At 42.8% G+C, this 15,088-nt stretch overlaps 1 protein-coding gene across 1 annotated transcript in view; it reads left to right on the top strand.

Moving 5' to 3' along the window:
- The window catches only part of DNAI1 (dynein axonemal intermediate chain 1), a gene marked incomplete at both ends in the record, with an annotated part of 150,890 nt that overhangs the window by 27,979 nt on the left and 107,823 nt on the right, over positions 1-15,088 (top strand). The window contains 3 exon segments of the mRNA XM_080362555.1: positions 3,660-3,744; positions 4,649-4,766; positions 6,831-6,874. Of these exon segments, the coding sequence (XP_080218681.1) occupies positions 3,660-3,744; positions 4,649-4,766; positions 6,831-6,874 (247 nt within the window).

Raw genomic sequence — 15,088 nt, 5'->3', positions numbered from 1 at the left:
AGTTCATTATCCATCTTACATATGATTCAGTTAACAATATTGCTGTTGTAGAAATTATTTATGCACAGAAATAAGTGAAACAAATTTGTGAGCAGGTGAGTTCTCATTACATTTGGCTAGCTAGCCCAGAGTTGACCTACAACAACAACAAAAAAAAGAGTTTCAAACAGATCTTTAAAAAAAAGGGATAAATTAGGTGTATGACTTCCACTGAAGGTTTCTGTAACATACAGAATAATCAAATCTGAAATAGGACAGGATCCAATGAGAAAATAACTTACTCTGGTCCTGTTTAATGTCAAAAATGTAGTTATTCATGGCTACATTGCTAACAGCATAGCTGCCTAACAGGAAAGCTGACTTAAATATTTTTCAATTAATCTGGAGGTTTCCTGCTTTGCAGGAAAAAAAAAAAAATCAATTGAATGATACATTGTTTCTGTGTTTACAGTTTTTTGGGTTTTTTTTAAGAAAGCTTGCTTTCCACTGCCAAAAAAACCAGGTGAGTCAAGATCTATCATTCATCTTGGAGAACATAGAAAGTAATGTTTGTCTTCTAAGCTACAGTCCGGAATGATGCCTGAGGTTGGAGATTCAGAATGCTTGCAGTGCAAGTTTCCTTGGGTGTGTAAGAGAACCAGAACCACAATCCTGCTGCTGTCTGTAGGTTACAACACTGCCATTCTTCCCCAGCTCCTTCCAGAAACAAGTGCCTGTTAAAATGGAAGAGAGATTTTTGCCTGCCAGCTAGGTAAATGGAAGACACCTCTGCTCACACACCTGGTGAACCAGCAAGACTCCAGGGGATCTGTTCTTTATACCTCATAACTCTGACTTTTACAATGCTGGAGAGAAAAGCGTTCATTGCTTTTCTCTGTTTTCTAAATCAAATTGCAACCCTTTCAACACAACACTGTTGATTAAGCTTATTCAGAGCAATGTGCTGGTGGCACCAATGACATTTTTATAGTCATGATCCCATTATTGCTGGACAAGTGTTAGCAAAGGTGAATTGTTGTGGCTTTTTTTAAGAGGTATTTTAGAGAAAGACAGGTATTATTGTGGCAGAAGCAATAATGGCAACTTAAAGCGAAGAGAGAAATCCCAGCAATTGAGAGTACTGTTTTCTACCTGAGGTGTTTCAAGGATCCTCTTTCCCTCCCTCTTCAATTTCTCTTAATACTTATGAATTCACAACATCTAGGGAATATCATACAATGTTGAAGTTTAAAAACATATTTTCTTGTGTCTTCTTGAATTCTGAACATGACAGTAGATGCTCTGTGCTGGTCTCAAGAAGTCCTCCCACAGATGAAGCGAAAGCCTGAAGAACAGGACAATGGCCACACTGATTTGCATCAAGGTTCTAACCACAAGTGAATGTGTAAGGAAGGATTAGAGCACAGCAAGAGTATATTCCAGTCCCAAGTATTCTTTCAACCTTCAACTGTTTTCACCTGTTTCCTAAGCATGCTGTGCTTTTGCACATAGATGGAAGTACTTGCTCAGTCTTCCTTGAAACCACGTAAAATTCTTGCGTCTGCAACACCTTTGGGCAAGAAAATGTACAGATGTGTCATCCCTCTGTAAGAGTCACCTCCTTTTGCTCATTTTGAACTTGACTTTCACTACCTTCACTTGACAGCCCTACTTTTTGAGAAGAGGCAGTGAACAGTCACTCCCTGTCCATCTTCCCTGGGCCATTTGGGATTCCATAGAACTTTCTCATATTGTCCCAAACCATCTATTCTCCTGGCTAGCAAATCTCAGCCTACCCAGTTTTTCCCAGTACAGAAGCTATTCCAGACTTGGACCATCCTTGTTGCCCTTCTCAGACCTTAGTTCTGAATTCTATTTTACCCTTTCTGAGATGGGAGAAGCTGACTGAACACATTACTGAAGGTGCAGTTGAACTATGGGTTTATAAAAAGTGTTGCAAATTACAGAATTGCTTTGTTTTTCTCCTTTGTCCTGTCTTTTTTATATAGTGCTTTGGGTTTCATGCTCTTTGAAGCAAGACTCTCAGTTCCCCTTGAATCTGTGCAGATCCCAAGAAAGGAGCAGAGGGCTGGGATGCACAAAATCTGAAGTCATGTTCTTGGTTCTGACTGTGACTGTACAGTGTAGTGTTGGCAAGTCATTTAACTTTTTCTTTTCATGTTCAGGGCACTCTCTGAGCTGTGTCAAGGATGACAAGTTTCTTTTCAGTGTCATCACTGTGGGGGAAATCATGCGGTGCTGGCAGCCACCAGTTCCTAGCAGGGGTTTGAAGATGAAAGGCTTTGAAACGCTGATGGGGATTTGGGGCAGTGGTCGTAGATGAGGATTCGGGTCCATGGAGCAGTGTGCTCTTGGAGCACTTTGCATACATCATGACATTGTCACGTCATTGCACAGAGCTGTGCTGGCATCATCTTCATGGTCCAGCACAGCCTGGGGACTTCTAAGCTCTGTCCTTCCAGTTGCTGGCACCCGTGCTTCTCATCCTCCTTGGTGGTTAATCTAATCTGGATTTTGCAGGTGACCACCCATACACATACAGAGAATAGAGAGCACATTCACACAAAGAATAGTTAGGAAGAGAGTTTAGTAAGAAGATGATTATAAGACTGTGGTGATCAGGCACAAGGCTCTGTCAGACAAACATACCAACCAGCCAGCCGCTGGCAATCAAACGGCCCCTGTTGTGCTCTCTTTTCTCCATTTGTCCATGCTGCTGCTTCCTCCATCCACCTGGATTGTTCCCTTTCTCCACCCTTGTCTCCTTCTATATCAACAGCCTGCCCTTAATTACTTTTTCCCCATTGGTCACGTTTTTGCTATATCCATACCCAAGTTTGCCATTTCTGGCATAATTTAGTAGGCAATCTTAGCCTTACATGATATTACTGATATAGTTACCTAGAGACTGCTGGCCTTGCAAGATACCACTCCCCAAAAGATTTCCAATACTTGCATACCTGTAGGTATATCAGCATACCTTCACATATGCGGGCTCGTCCACTTGTGGTGTTCCCTGGCCAGGACAATGGGTTTTTCCACAGTATCAAAACAATTTCCACAAGAGCTGGACAGCAAACTGCCCTTTGCACATTGGCTGTATATTGTATGAGCTTATGGATCAGTGAATGCATCAGGTTGGAGTTACCCAGTGTTTGACTGGAGGATTTCTAAATCCTGTGATCTTTACTTAACAGGTGAGGTCTTAAAGCTCACCAGGCAGGGATGAGAGAATGCTTGTGCTTGATCAAGCATGTATGATATCATTACTGAAGCTGATGAACTGTTATCAAGTGAGATGAGGGTGGGACTACATATGTGCTTTTAGCACATCTCATCATGAGGTGGCTTGAATGAGTTGAGGAAGACAAGACTAACTGTGTTCAGAGAAAAGCACCTTCCAATGGAGCTAAATCAGGAACAAACACTGAAATTATTGCAGCTCAGCTGGGAATGGCATCTTGCTAAACTTATAATAAAGTCATTGCCTTAACTCAAGTGCCCTTATCATTAGGTGCTGGTGTTAGAAGCTTCAGATTCTTCTGTATTCAAGATCAAAGAACTCAAGTTTTTCAGTGACATACAGTCTGAAGGACTTGTAGATAGACAAGAAATACATTTTCTTTTCAAATTTTTTTTTTCCTTTTTCTTTTCAACAGAGTGATGAAATGAACAAGATCTCAAAGGCTGCTAAAATAATGGAGCGGATGGTGAATCAGAACACCTTTGATGGCATTGCACAAGGTATGACCCTGCTGGAGATGCTTCTGACTCAAGCCAGAACTCCTAGAGATGAGTGGCCACAGCTGTAGCGAGGATTGCAACAGCTCCTTTGGGGAAGCTGGCTTGTGGTAAAGGAAGCAAACAGGGATTTCAGCAAAAGATGTCAAGGCAGAGATAAACAGTGGAAGATTAGGGCACAGCTAGTGCCTTTACATGAGCAACTGGTTTGTTACCTTATGGCGTGCTAGTATCTTAAATGCTGAATGTTAGAGAAACAGAGCTAGAACGACCAGGGCTAGGAACCTGCTGGCTCACACAGGCAAACAGTACAGCGAACTGTGAGCATGCAAAGTGCACGTCACATCAGCCCTGCCCTGCGTGGGCTGGAGACAGCAGTGTGGTTGGCATTGCCCTCCCTGCAGCACTTACGTCCCTCAGCAGGTACTTCTCTCATGGATGCAGGTGCTGGTGACAGCAGCCAGTGCCGAGCAGCATTTTGCTGGCATACAGGTCCCAGCCATGCTGACATACTCAGCCTCGATGTTATTTTGCAAGGGTTTTGCTATCTCTGCTCAACTCCCTCCTGAAAGTCTGCATCTAGCTCCGTGAGTGGCCTGAGGTCATTTCTTACCCGGGGCCTGTGCTACCTTGTTCATTCTTTGTCTGCTTTTAGACCATCGGCTTTTTTTTGTGTGAGGACTTGGTGCTTGGTAAAATGCATTTACTGGACTTAGGTACTGGTTTTGAGTTGAGGCTTAAGGACTGAGACAGTTTTTATACTAACAATTGAGTTGTGCAGAGGCTGTGAGGATAACAGTGTTTTTTAAAGCTTCTCTGGTACTGGACTATGCTGATTTATTTTAGGTTTATTCACCGGGATCTTGTCCTTGATTTTTTGTTTTGTTTTGTTTTGTTTTTGTTTTAGATTTTAAATATTTTGAGGATGACTCGGATGAATTCAGAGACCAGAAAGGAACCCTCCTCCCACTCTGGAAGTTCCAGTATGAAAGAGCCCGTAGACTTGCAGTTACTGCCATCTCCTGGTAAGGCTCATCATTGCAAACTTACTCTTGGCGAGGGAGTGGAATTGAATGTCATGGCACCTTACAAGGCGGAGCTGGTTTCTCTGGGAACACTGTTTTGAGTAATAACAATCAGATGCTTTGGCAGCACCTAGACATGCGTGGTGCTTCTGGATGCAAAGCACCTTGTGTAAGGCTGAATGTGGCAAGCTTGTGCCATTCAGCAAAAGGTGAAGGCACAGCGGGCTCTGTGCAGCACTAGGCTAAAGTAAGTGCCATTAGCGGAGCAAGGAAGAGTTGTTTCTTGGGAAAGCTGTATTAGACATATCATATCTTTGGACAATATGCTGTAGGAATCAATTCTGAAAAGCCCAGAGGAGGAGAAGGGATAGTGACTATTTTTTTTGACAAGTATCAACACAGAAGCATTAAAGTACCGGAAAGTGAAATGCAAACATTGCATGTCCCAGACAGATATTGCCATAGACTATAAGATGCAGAGGCACAGATACCAGACAAGAGACCTTTATGCACGGTACATACTCAATTGCTGCCCAGACTGCAGTGCTACTTGTATACCGGCGTCTTGCACAGTTCAGTTTAGTAGGTATTTCCCTTGCAGTCCATGTTTGCATATTTATTCCTGCTCAGTCCAAAATGACCACTCATACTTTGAAGTCAACTCTCTTTCTCTGCAATGTTATTGCCATGAAAAAAACACTCACCATCAAACGGGATGAGTCCTCCTACTTTTTAACATGCTCGATCCTTCCCAAACTGGCTTAGTTCATGCACTGAGCGTGGGACATGCATAGTCAGCTCCTGCCCTGTGCTCCTGTGTGCTCCTCCTCTCATTTGTTTGCGGGGCAATGTGAACACATCTGTGTTTTGCCAAAGAGGATCTATGGAGAGACAGAGCAGGATTGCTCTGTCCTTTCAAGCCACCACAGTAATGATGTTTTAAATAGAGTATCAAGAATGCAGTTGTGTGAAAATTACAAAATAACAGTAAAATTAGATGTAAAATTGGGAGCAAAAGCATCTGGTATAGGTAGTTTTTGCTGCTGTTATTCTTATCTTCTGGAAATAATAACAGAAAGATGGCCCTGAAATTGGAAGAATGATCCCAAATTGCCTTATTTGATAAGCTTTTCTAATGTAATTTTTCTTTTCACATTGTTAACAGTGATGGTGCATTCAGTGGTTAGAGCAAGAGCATTAGGATGCCTAGTTATATTCTCAAGTGAAAAAGGAGAAATGAAAAAAGAAGTGGTTTTATTTTATCAATTCAGAATAGCAAGTGACAGAAAACACCCATTAGAAAAATTTCACATACATTCATTTCACAGAATTGTTATCCACTGGTTGTGCTCTGTGAGCTCAGGGACAGCAACAGTACTGACCTTTGTCTCATGAAAGCCCTATAGGGGCAGTCCACACACAGCAGAAGTTGTGAGGAAGGTAGATGTTTTCCAAATAAAGGGATTTTAGAAAACATACTAGATGGCTAATTGCTCATGGTCAGGATGCCTCAACAAATATACCAACAAACTGGGTCAGAAGGAGATTTCCTTTCCTGGTCTGTGGGAATGATCATGAATTTGTGAACTGATAGGTGTCTCTTAAAGCATCTCCCATTATTTAATAACAGGTAGGGAAAGTAGATTTATTGAATATTATTCTGTTGTGGTTTAGAAGCTCCTGTTTTCTTTCCCCTGAAAGATGGAAAGTGGAGCATTTCTGCCTTTTTCCTTTCCTCAAAGACCTCCTTTTTAAAAGTAAGCTTTCCCTTATTATGAAATGGTTGAGAAGTACTGGAGATTGACATCATGTCTATCTGTGGCCTTTTTATACTTTTCATCTACTGCTGGGGTCTTCTGATATTCTATTTTGTATGCATCTTGTGTCTGGAAGAATTGTTCATGCACAAACTTTACTAATGCATGTGTTTAAAGGGTCAAGCCCTCAGACTGCATGCAGTCCTGTGAGAATGGACTCTGATGTTAATGTGTGAAACACTGTGCATTTCTGTGGAACTATACGATTAATAATAAATGCATTATTATGTATATTTTCTCCTTACAGGAATCCAAAGTACAAGGACCTGTTTGCAGTGGGCTATGGCTCTTGTAAGTAAAAAATGCAAAAGAATCATTGAGAGATTTAGCATATTAAACAAGTGCACTGAGGCAAAATAACATACTACTCTGGGGCATGGATTGCATCTCACAGAAAGGAGTCACCTAATTTAAAGGCAGTAAATTGAGATTTAACTCATGATAGGGTTTAGGCCTTTATATTCCATGACATAAACATTCAGAAATGCGTAGGAACCATTAACCAGGGGTTTTGGCTTATGACAGTGCTGACTCTCCCTTTTGTGAAGGACTTGCCTCTAAAGCACCACTTAATCCTTTTAGTCTTACTTGGTGGGCTCCAATTTCTTCATTCCGGCCCTTCTAATTGCTGAAAGACCACATGTGTTACATTTTGCCAGAAGCTGATGACAAGATACTTCTCTAAGTGTAAACTCATTGCTTTCTTGTTAGAAGACACCTTCCAGGGGTGTTTCAGAGGATAAGCTCTCTATTAGGCCACATTAGGTCAGGATACTGTGAAAAGGCACTTTCGCTGCTATAGGGTCTGGGATTGGACATGGAATAATTTGAGTAACAATGAACATAGGGTTTAGGGGTTGCTGTGTAAGTCCATATTAATCTTTATGCAGTATTACTGCTGTCGTGTTCAAGAAATGGAAAACTAACAATTTGATATTTTCTCACTTTTTTGTTGTTGTTTTGCTGTGTGCATTCCATCTACCTGCTTAGTTTACAAATATGTCTATTTATTATTTTTAGCAATGTGGGAATCTATATCAACAACCTTGCATTTCCTCCTGCTCAGCATCCCTTGTTGCTTACAGACACCCTCACTGCTGTATTCTGTATTCCTGTCTTCACATTTCCCCCTTTACTCCTGTGTAGACAGATAGTAATGCAACCATGAATAAACATTCTGTCTTCCATTATTTCTCACTCTTCTACTTTCTAGCTCTACCTGAAGTACTGACTGTCACAGGGCACTGCATTTGAGTAGTTCTCCTCAGAGACCACTGCTTCCTAGGGAAATTCCCAAAGAGAGGAGATCAGTTGTGAGACAAGTTTTCCTGGGGTCTTTCTTGCCCAGGTAGTCTTGGCTCCTCAATGTTATTTTCTCAGCAGACTACTCACCAAATTTTTCAGATCCCCAAAATGTGCGTCTAGGACTTACCACGACTCTACTCCTCTCCACTGTGAGCAGCTGCTCTGAAGTCACATTGCTGGCATTTTCATGTAGTGATAGTGACCTTCAAGCCTCAGCTTTACATCAGATGGTTGTTGTTATTTAACAAGGGAATACAGATGAATGACTGAATTCCCAAACTATTTTAAGTCTCCTCTGGCTTTCACTCAGAGCTTGTGAAGATCACAGTAGTACCCCACCTGCCCATCTCTAGGGCATCTGCTCCTTGTGAAGATGTCCCCCCAGATCTTACCATTAACTTTGACACAAAGCAGAGAAGGACTGAGAAAATGACAGTATTGCAAAGGCAGCAGAGCCTTCTCCGTCCTGCAAGAAGAGGACAAACTACAGGACAGTCAGATTACAGTCGTTAGGTTTGTAGGAAGGACTAGGTGTTTTGATTCAGTCAGTCTCCCCACTGTCTACAGCAGGAGAGATGTCCTTCTTCTCTGAGTATTAATATTTTATTTATTTAGTAAATCTGACTCCTCTGTAAGGCACTGCATTTTCCATCAGGCTTGAAATAAGGATCAGTCATGGTGCTACAGGTAACCAGTGGCTGAGAATTGCAGATAGCATGATTAGGCACTAAAATTTTTGCCCTAAATACCTCAACTGTAGGAATTCTTTGTGGAGGACAGAGACTGGAGGAGCCGAAGAGAGGACCTTGCCAGTAGCTACATCTTTGCCCACCAGCCCTTTCAGTTAATCTGTATGTGCTTGCAAATTACACGTGGATATTTTGGTAGTGTTCTTTGTGCTGAAAAGATAGAATGTGAGGTTGAATATTCTGAACTGCAAAGGCAGGTTATTTGGTATTTATTTTAAGGGAACCATTTTGTTTTGAATGGATGCTGAGGGCCCTGAGCTGTGATAAAATGACTAATCAGATTAATTGTTGAGAAAATGCAGTGTGGCGATAAAATGCTAAGCAGTGGGCTCCAAGGAAATCACTGTTATCAGGAAAGTGATCTTGAAGTCATTCAAGTATGTGTTTCTTGTCAGACACATCATAGTGCTCAGCAATAGTCAAAAAGGCAAAATAAAAAGTGATGACAATTACTATTAAAGAAAAAGAAAACAATACTTCCGATACAGTGGAAACAAAATAGAAAACTACATATAAAACAGCAGTAAGAACAACAATAGAAAACTAAAAAGAAAACAAAGCAATATTCATGATAAACTGATGTCTTGGTTACTGTGCACAGTTCTGGCTGTGAACTCTGAAGAGGAATGTCTTAGGCTACGGAAGGATTGGAAAAGTTCAGAAAAGGGCAGCAAGGATGAACAGAAATATATATGATGACTTTTGATCAGAGAGAATAAACAGACTTGGGCTTCTACAACAGACAAGGTGGAGGGACATGGTATGATCTGTAGAGTCTTGAGTGGCATGGGAAAAGTGAAAAGGGGTCAAATGCTCATTATGGCACGTAACAAAGCATAAGGGAGACCGTATGAAATTATTGAGTAGCAGGACTAAGACAAATTTAAAACAGTATAATATGATACATAAAGAAATTGTGGAACTTTTCTTCCTTCCTTTGTGATCTGGAGGACAGAGATACATATGAATTTGAAAGGCGTTAGGTAAGTTCATGGATGACCAGTTTCCTGTTGGAGGGACAAACCATCTGATTCAACAAGTTCATAATTGTGAGCTGCTGGAATCATTTTGTGCATACAATGGGATAGATCTTTCTTTGTGGAGGTTCTTAGAGCATTTAAGCAGTTGCAACTCAGTACTTTTTTGGATATGATACTTGGCTACAGGGACCTTTGTTGTGATTCCAAATAGTTATTCTTATGTGTTCCTCTGTGCTCCGACAATGAAACCAGATGGATTGTCTTCATTTATGCTACCAAGGATTACATTCTGCTTGCAATATTGAAACATTTCATTTTGCTCTTAAAATGATATTTTTCTCTTGAAGTTCACTCCATCTGAGCCCTGGAAATGTTCCTGTTAGTTTGCCAAGGAGCTTAAATTGGCCTGACAATCTCTTTAATTCAGCAGGCAGCAGCTATTCTAAAGAGCAGATTAGGATCAGCCTTTGCAAAAGAAAGCATGATGAGAAGTGCTCAGGATATTCCTTGACTTGTACAGCACAGCAAATTCTTATTGTGCTCACATCCCCTGTGCTTAGAGGGTGTAGGGATTGGGCAGTGCCTTCCCACTACCCTGCCACCCCCGTGCTGCAGGAGAGATGCGAGATCAAGGGTGGTAACCTCCCTACTTAGCCTGTTCAGACAGTTATTCTAACTTCTTATACCAAGCGAGACTCTGATGTGTGCTTTCTGGCTTGTGCAGAAGTATTAGTTCTGCCAGGGTCTGTTTTGTCAAGGGCAATACACAGATGCGGAGGAAGGCAGACCCTAAGTCAGTGACTTGCCATCTAAGCGGACAAGAGATCCAGGAAAATTCTTATCCCATTTTGCAGTGGCCAAGAGAGGAGTCAAGTAGCCCTGTGGAAGGGGTGGTCTCTCCCCATGGACTCTAGAGTGAGCCTAGGCACAGCACTCAGCGTAGACGCTTGTCTCTTAGATGCCTAAAGTGAGGAGAGATGAATCTGGGCTAGAGCAACTAATTCTGGAGTCACACAAGGGCTGGGATAGAGCCAGGAGCGGAACACAAATCTTTGGGTCTGCGGTGGCCATAGTTACATCACCAGTCTTTTGTGCAGCATGCATTTGGGAGCACTGCCAAGACACAAGTAATACGTTTGTCCCACTGCCCAAAGTATACTTTTTGAAACAAAAGGTCCCTTGTTTACTGTGAGTGCATTTCACTCCAGCGTGGTGAGTTCTTTACAAAAAGGGCCCTAGCCTCTCCCTTTCTTTTGTATCCCATTTCTGCAGTTTTCACCACTGATTTATTTGGATGGGGTTTGTGATGCTAATGGTGTTTCTTTGGCATGAAACAATCTCTTCTGAACAAGGAAATATTGTCATGGTAATTTGCAATCCAAGATCTATGCTCCTTGGCTGGCATTAATTTTTATTCCCATCAGGAGGAGCTATTTTTCTGGGTTTGTTTTAGCATAAATGAGCTTGCTAGGTTCCTGTCTAGACTGACAGCCTGCAGTGCAGGGTTCAGAGAGGCCGTGATGGGTGCTGGGCTTGTGTACTGCCTTGCTGATGGGAGCACTATGAATACAAACCCAGCTCTTAGCAATCACCTCAGTTCGTGTTCCAGAAGCAAGTTTGCCTCCGACAGCTTTCAGAGATGGCTTTTTACGTGCAGGTCCATGTGTCAGCACATGAGTTGAGTAGGGAAAAGCAGTACTTGTATGGCAAATGTATTTTATCCTACTGTTTCTTTGCACTCAGTGGATGTAACTTGCCAGTCACAAGGATGTGTGAGGAGTACGGACTTATATCCAAAGTGCTGGAGATCTGACTTATCTGACTGAGGTATCTACTCCGTTCTTCACAGTGATCAATCTGAAATGGCGAACCATGTAGATAGAAGTAGACCATGCAAAGATGCTTATACTGCTCTAGCTTTCTTGTGTAAGATCAACATGGGCAATGCTAGTACATGGTCCTTTTACTGGTGTGTCTGCATCCAAAGTAACAGTTGTTATGACTCCATGACTGAACTAAATTGGTGTAAAATCTGGGCCAGAGCTTTCACAGAGATGAGCTGGTATTTAAAACATGTCCTGAGGCTCCCTGGTGCTGAGGAGTCATGGTTGAACATTGAGACCACAGGACAGCTCTTGTTGGACTCTCCTGCAATGTAGCAACAGATAAGCAGAAGAAGACTGGGTATAACTTACTGGACAGTCTTGTATTTTCCCATTTCTCAAATGCCCTCTGTAATGAACATGAACAGTCTTTTATTTACTGCCCTCCACTAATTGAGAGTGGCAGATGGTTACTGTAATAGGGGTATTCCTGAATGAGACATGCTCAGGGTGCTTCAAAGGGAACAAGGGGAGGAGAAAATGAGCCAAGTGGCTTTAACAGCAAGGTGCTGCAGCTTCCTACTCACCTCTGTGCTTTGTAGGCATTGCTTTCTCTGCTGAGGGTCTCACCCCTCAGAAATTCCACCACTATTGAGGTCAACTGAATCTGTTAATCCTCAGTGCTCCATGAGCACTTAGCACTAAAAGATCAGTACAGCTCCTGCAGGAGCTAGCTCCTCAGTGACGGTGAGAAACATCCCCTTCAGGAAGGCTAGTGAAGACAAGATGGCAAGATGAATGTCAAATAAGATTGTCGTGATCAAGGCATGTGCTTCTCTTACCTTGCAAACAGCTTCTTGGCCAGGATCTGATCCTGCACAGAGGGCTGAAAGGAGGATTCATTGCTACAAATGCTAATTGGTGATGAGTATTTGCAGGATAAGGCATTTAAAACAGAGGTTAGACTAAAGAAAATTACTAGTAACAAATGTAGCTCACTTATAGTGGTGAAAAGTCATCCTACAGGGACTGAGAGTATGGTTTGAGGTTTGCCAATTTCCTCTCCCGCTTTTTATGCAAGAAGCCTGGGACCCCTCTGTCTAGAAAGCAAATAGTGGAAAAAAATAATTAGTAGAGAATTCCCAATCCACTACTCCAAAGATTTAATGAAAATTAAGATCAGGTCTGTCTTACACAGCACTTAGGAACATACACAGCCTGTTCCAAGCTGCAAAGACTTCTGCTAGGTCAAATACTTTGTTCTATAGCAAAATATTTCTCTACCAAATATGAATTTCAGAGGCATAAGTAAGGAATCATAGAATCATAGAATTATTTGTGTTAGAAGGAACCTCAAAGAACATCTAGTTCCAACCCCCCTGCTATGGGCAGGGAACACCTTCCACTAGACCACGTTGTTCAAAGCCCCATCCAAGCTGGCCTTGAACACTTCCAGGAAGGGGACATCCACAAATTCTCTGGGCAGCCTGTTTCAGTGCCTCACCACCCTCATAGTAAATAATTTCTTCCTGATATCTAATTTAAATCTACCCTCTTTCAGTTTAAAATCATTACCTCTTATCCTATCACTACAATATCTGATAAAGAGTCTCTCCCCATCTTCTCTGTAGGCTCTCTTCAGTAACCAAAAGGCTGCTATAAGGTCCCCCTGGAGCATTTTTTTCTCCAGGTTCAACAACTCCAACTGTATCAGCCTGTCCTTATATGGGAGGTGCTCCAGCCCCTTGTTCATCTCCATGCCCTCCTCTGGATCTGCTTGAGCAGTTCCATGTCTTTCTTATAGAATCATAGAATCATTTTGATTGGAAGAGACCCTTAAGAACATTGAGTCCAACCATAACCTAACTCTGCCACTAAACCATGTCCCTAAGAGCCTCATCTACATGTCTTTTAAACACCTCCAGGGATGGTGACTCCACCACTTCCCTGGGCAGCCTGTTCCAGTGCCCGACAGCCCTTCCTATGAAGGAATGTTTCCTAATATCCAGTCTGAACCTTCCCCTCTCGAAACCCCAGAGGTGGACGCAGTATTACAGGTGGGATCTCACCAGAGCGGAGTAGAGGGGCAGAATCACCTCCCTTAATCTGCTAGCCACATTCCTTTTGACGCAGCCCAAGATACAATTTGCCTTCTGGGCTGCAACTGCATGTTGCCAGCTCATATTCAGTTTTCTGTCTGTCAGTACCCACAGGTCCTCATCAGGGCTGCTCTCAACCCATTCATCACCAAGCCTGCACCCATGTTTGGGATTCCCCCAACCCAGGTGCAGGATCTTTCCCTTGGTCTTGTGGAACTTCGTGAGGTTTGCATGAGCCCGCCTCTCCAACCTATTGAAGTCCCTCTGGATGGCATCCCTTCCTTTTAGATTATCAAGCACACCACTCAGCTTGGTGTCATCTACAAACTTGCTGAGGATGCACTCAATTCCACTGTCCATGTCCTTGACAGAGATAATGGTCCCAATAAGGACCCCTGAGGAGCACCACTCATTACTGGTCTCTACCTGGTTATTGAGTAGTTGACCGCAGCATGGAGTGTGACCATCTAGCCAATTCCTTATCCACCAAGTTGTCCATCCATCAGTTACACGTCTCTGTTTTAGTGACAAGGAAGTTGTGCAGGGAAGCATCAAATGCTTTTGCAGAGTCCAGATAGATGACATCAGTTGCTCTTCCCTTATCAACCAATGCTGTAGCCCCATCATGCAAGGCCACCATTTTTGTCAGGCACGATTTGCCCTTAGTGAAGCCATGCTGGCTGTCACAAATCACCTCCGTGTTGTCCATGTGCCTTAGCACGTAGTTTCCAGCAGGATTTGCTCAGAGGTGAGACTCACCAGCCAGTTCCCTAGGTCTCCCTTTTATCCCTTTTTAAATATTGAGCTTATGCTTTTCCTTTTCTAGTCACTAGGAGCTTCACTAGTCTGCCACAACTTTTCAAATACGATAGATAGTGGCTTAGCAACTTCATCTGCCAGTTCCCTCAGGACCCTTGGATCTCATCGGGTCCCATAGACTTGTGCACATTCAGGTTCCTTATATGGTCTCAAACCTGATCTTCTCCTATGGTGGTCAGTACTTCCCCGGCCTTTTGAACTCTGTGAACTGGGCGACATGACTAGATCGTCTGCTGCTGACCCTCCAGTAAGTTCTTCGGCACTAGTGAATAAGAGATCTGGCAGTTCCTCTCCTCTGGTTGGGCTCTCCATCACCTGTACTAGGAAGTTACTTCAACACACTCCAGTAGTTTCCTGGACTGCTTGCAGTTCGCTGTGCAGCTTTTCCAGCAGCTGTCCAGGTGGTTGAAGTCTCCTATCAGGATCAGGGCCTCCAAGCCCTCTTCTGATAGGAGACGCCCAAGTACCCCACATGTAGGTTCCTCCAAGGGAAGGAAATTTATTAGGCACCCTGTGCTCTTGACACTGTCAGAGGGTCGTTCTTACCTCATGATGCTGTAAAGAGACATTGAAACATTAAACTCTTGGCAATCTGAGTTGGGACAGATACCCTCTGACACTAGGTGTAGGATCCTGAGCATGCACGAAAGATGCTTGTGCCACACCTGAGAAGGGACTTATTATACCACTACAGAATTGTGCCCTGCACTCCCAAGTACCTCCTTTTCAG

This window comes from Nesoenas mayeri (genome assembly GCF_963082525.1).
Source record: "Nesoenas mayeri genome assembly, chromosome: Z".
Lineage (NCBI taxonomy): Eukaryota > Metazoa > Chordata > Aves > Columbiformes > Columbidae > Nesoenas > Nesoenas mayeri.
This window is presented reverse-complemented; position numbering and strand designations above follow the sequence as displayed.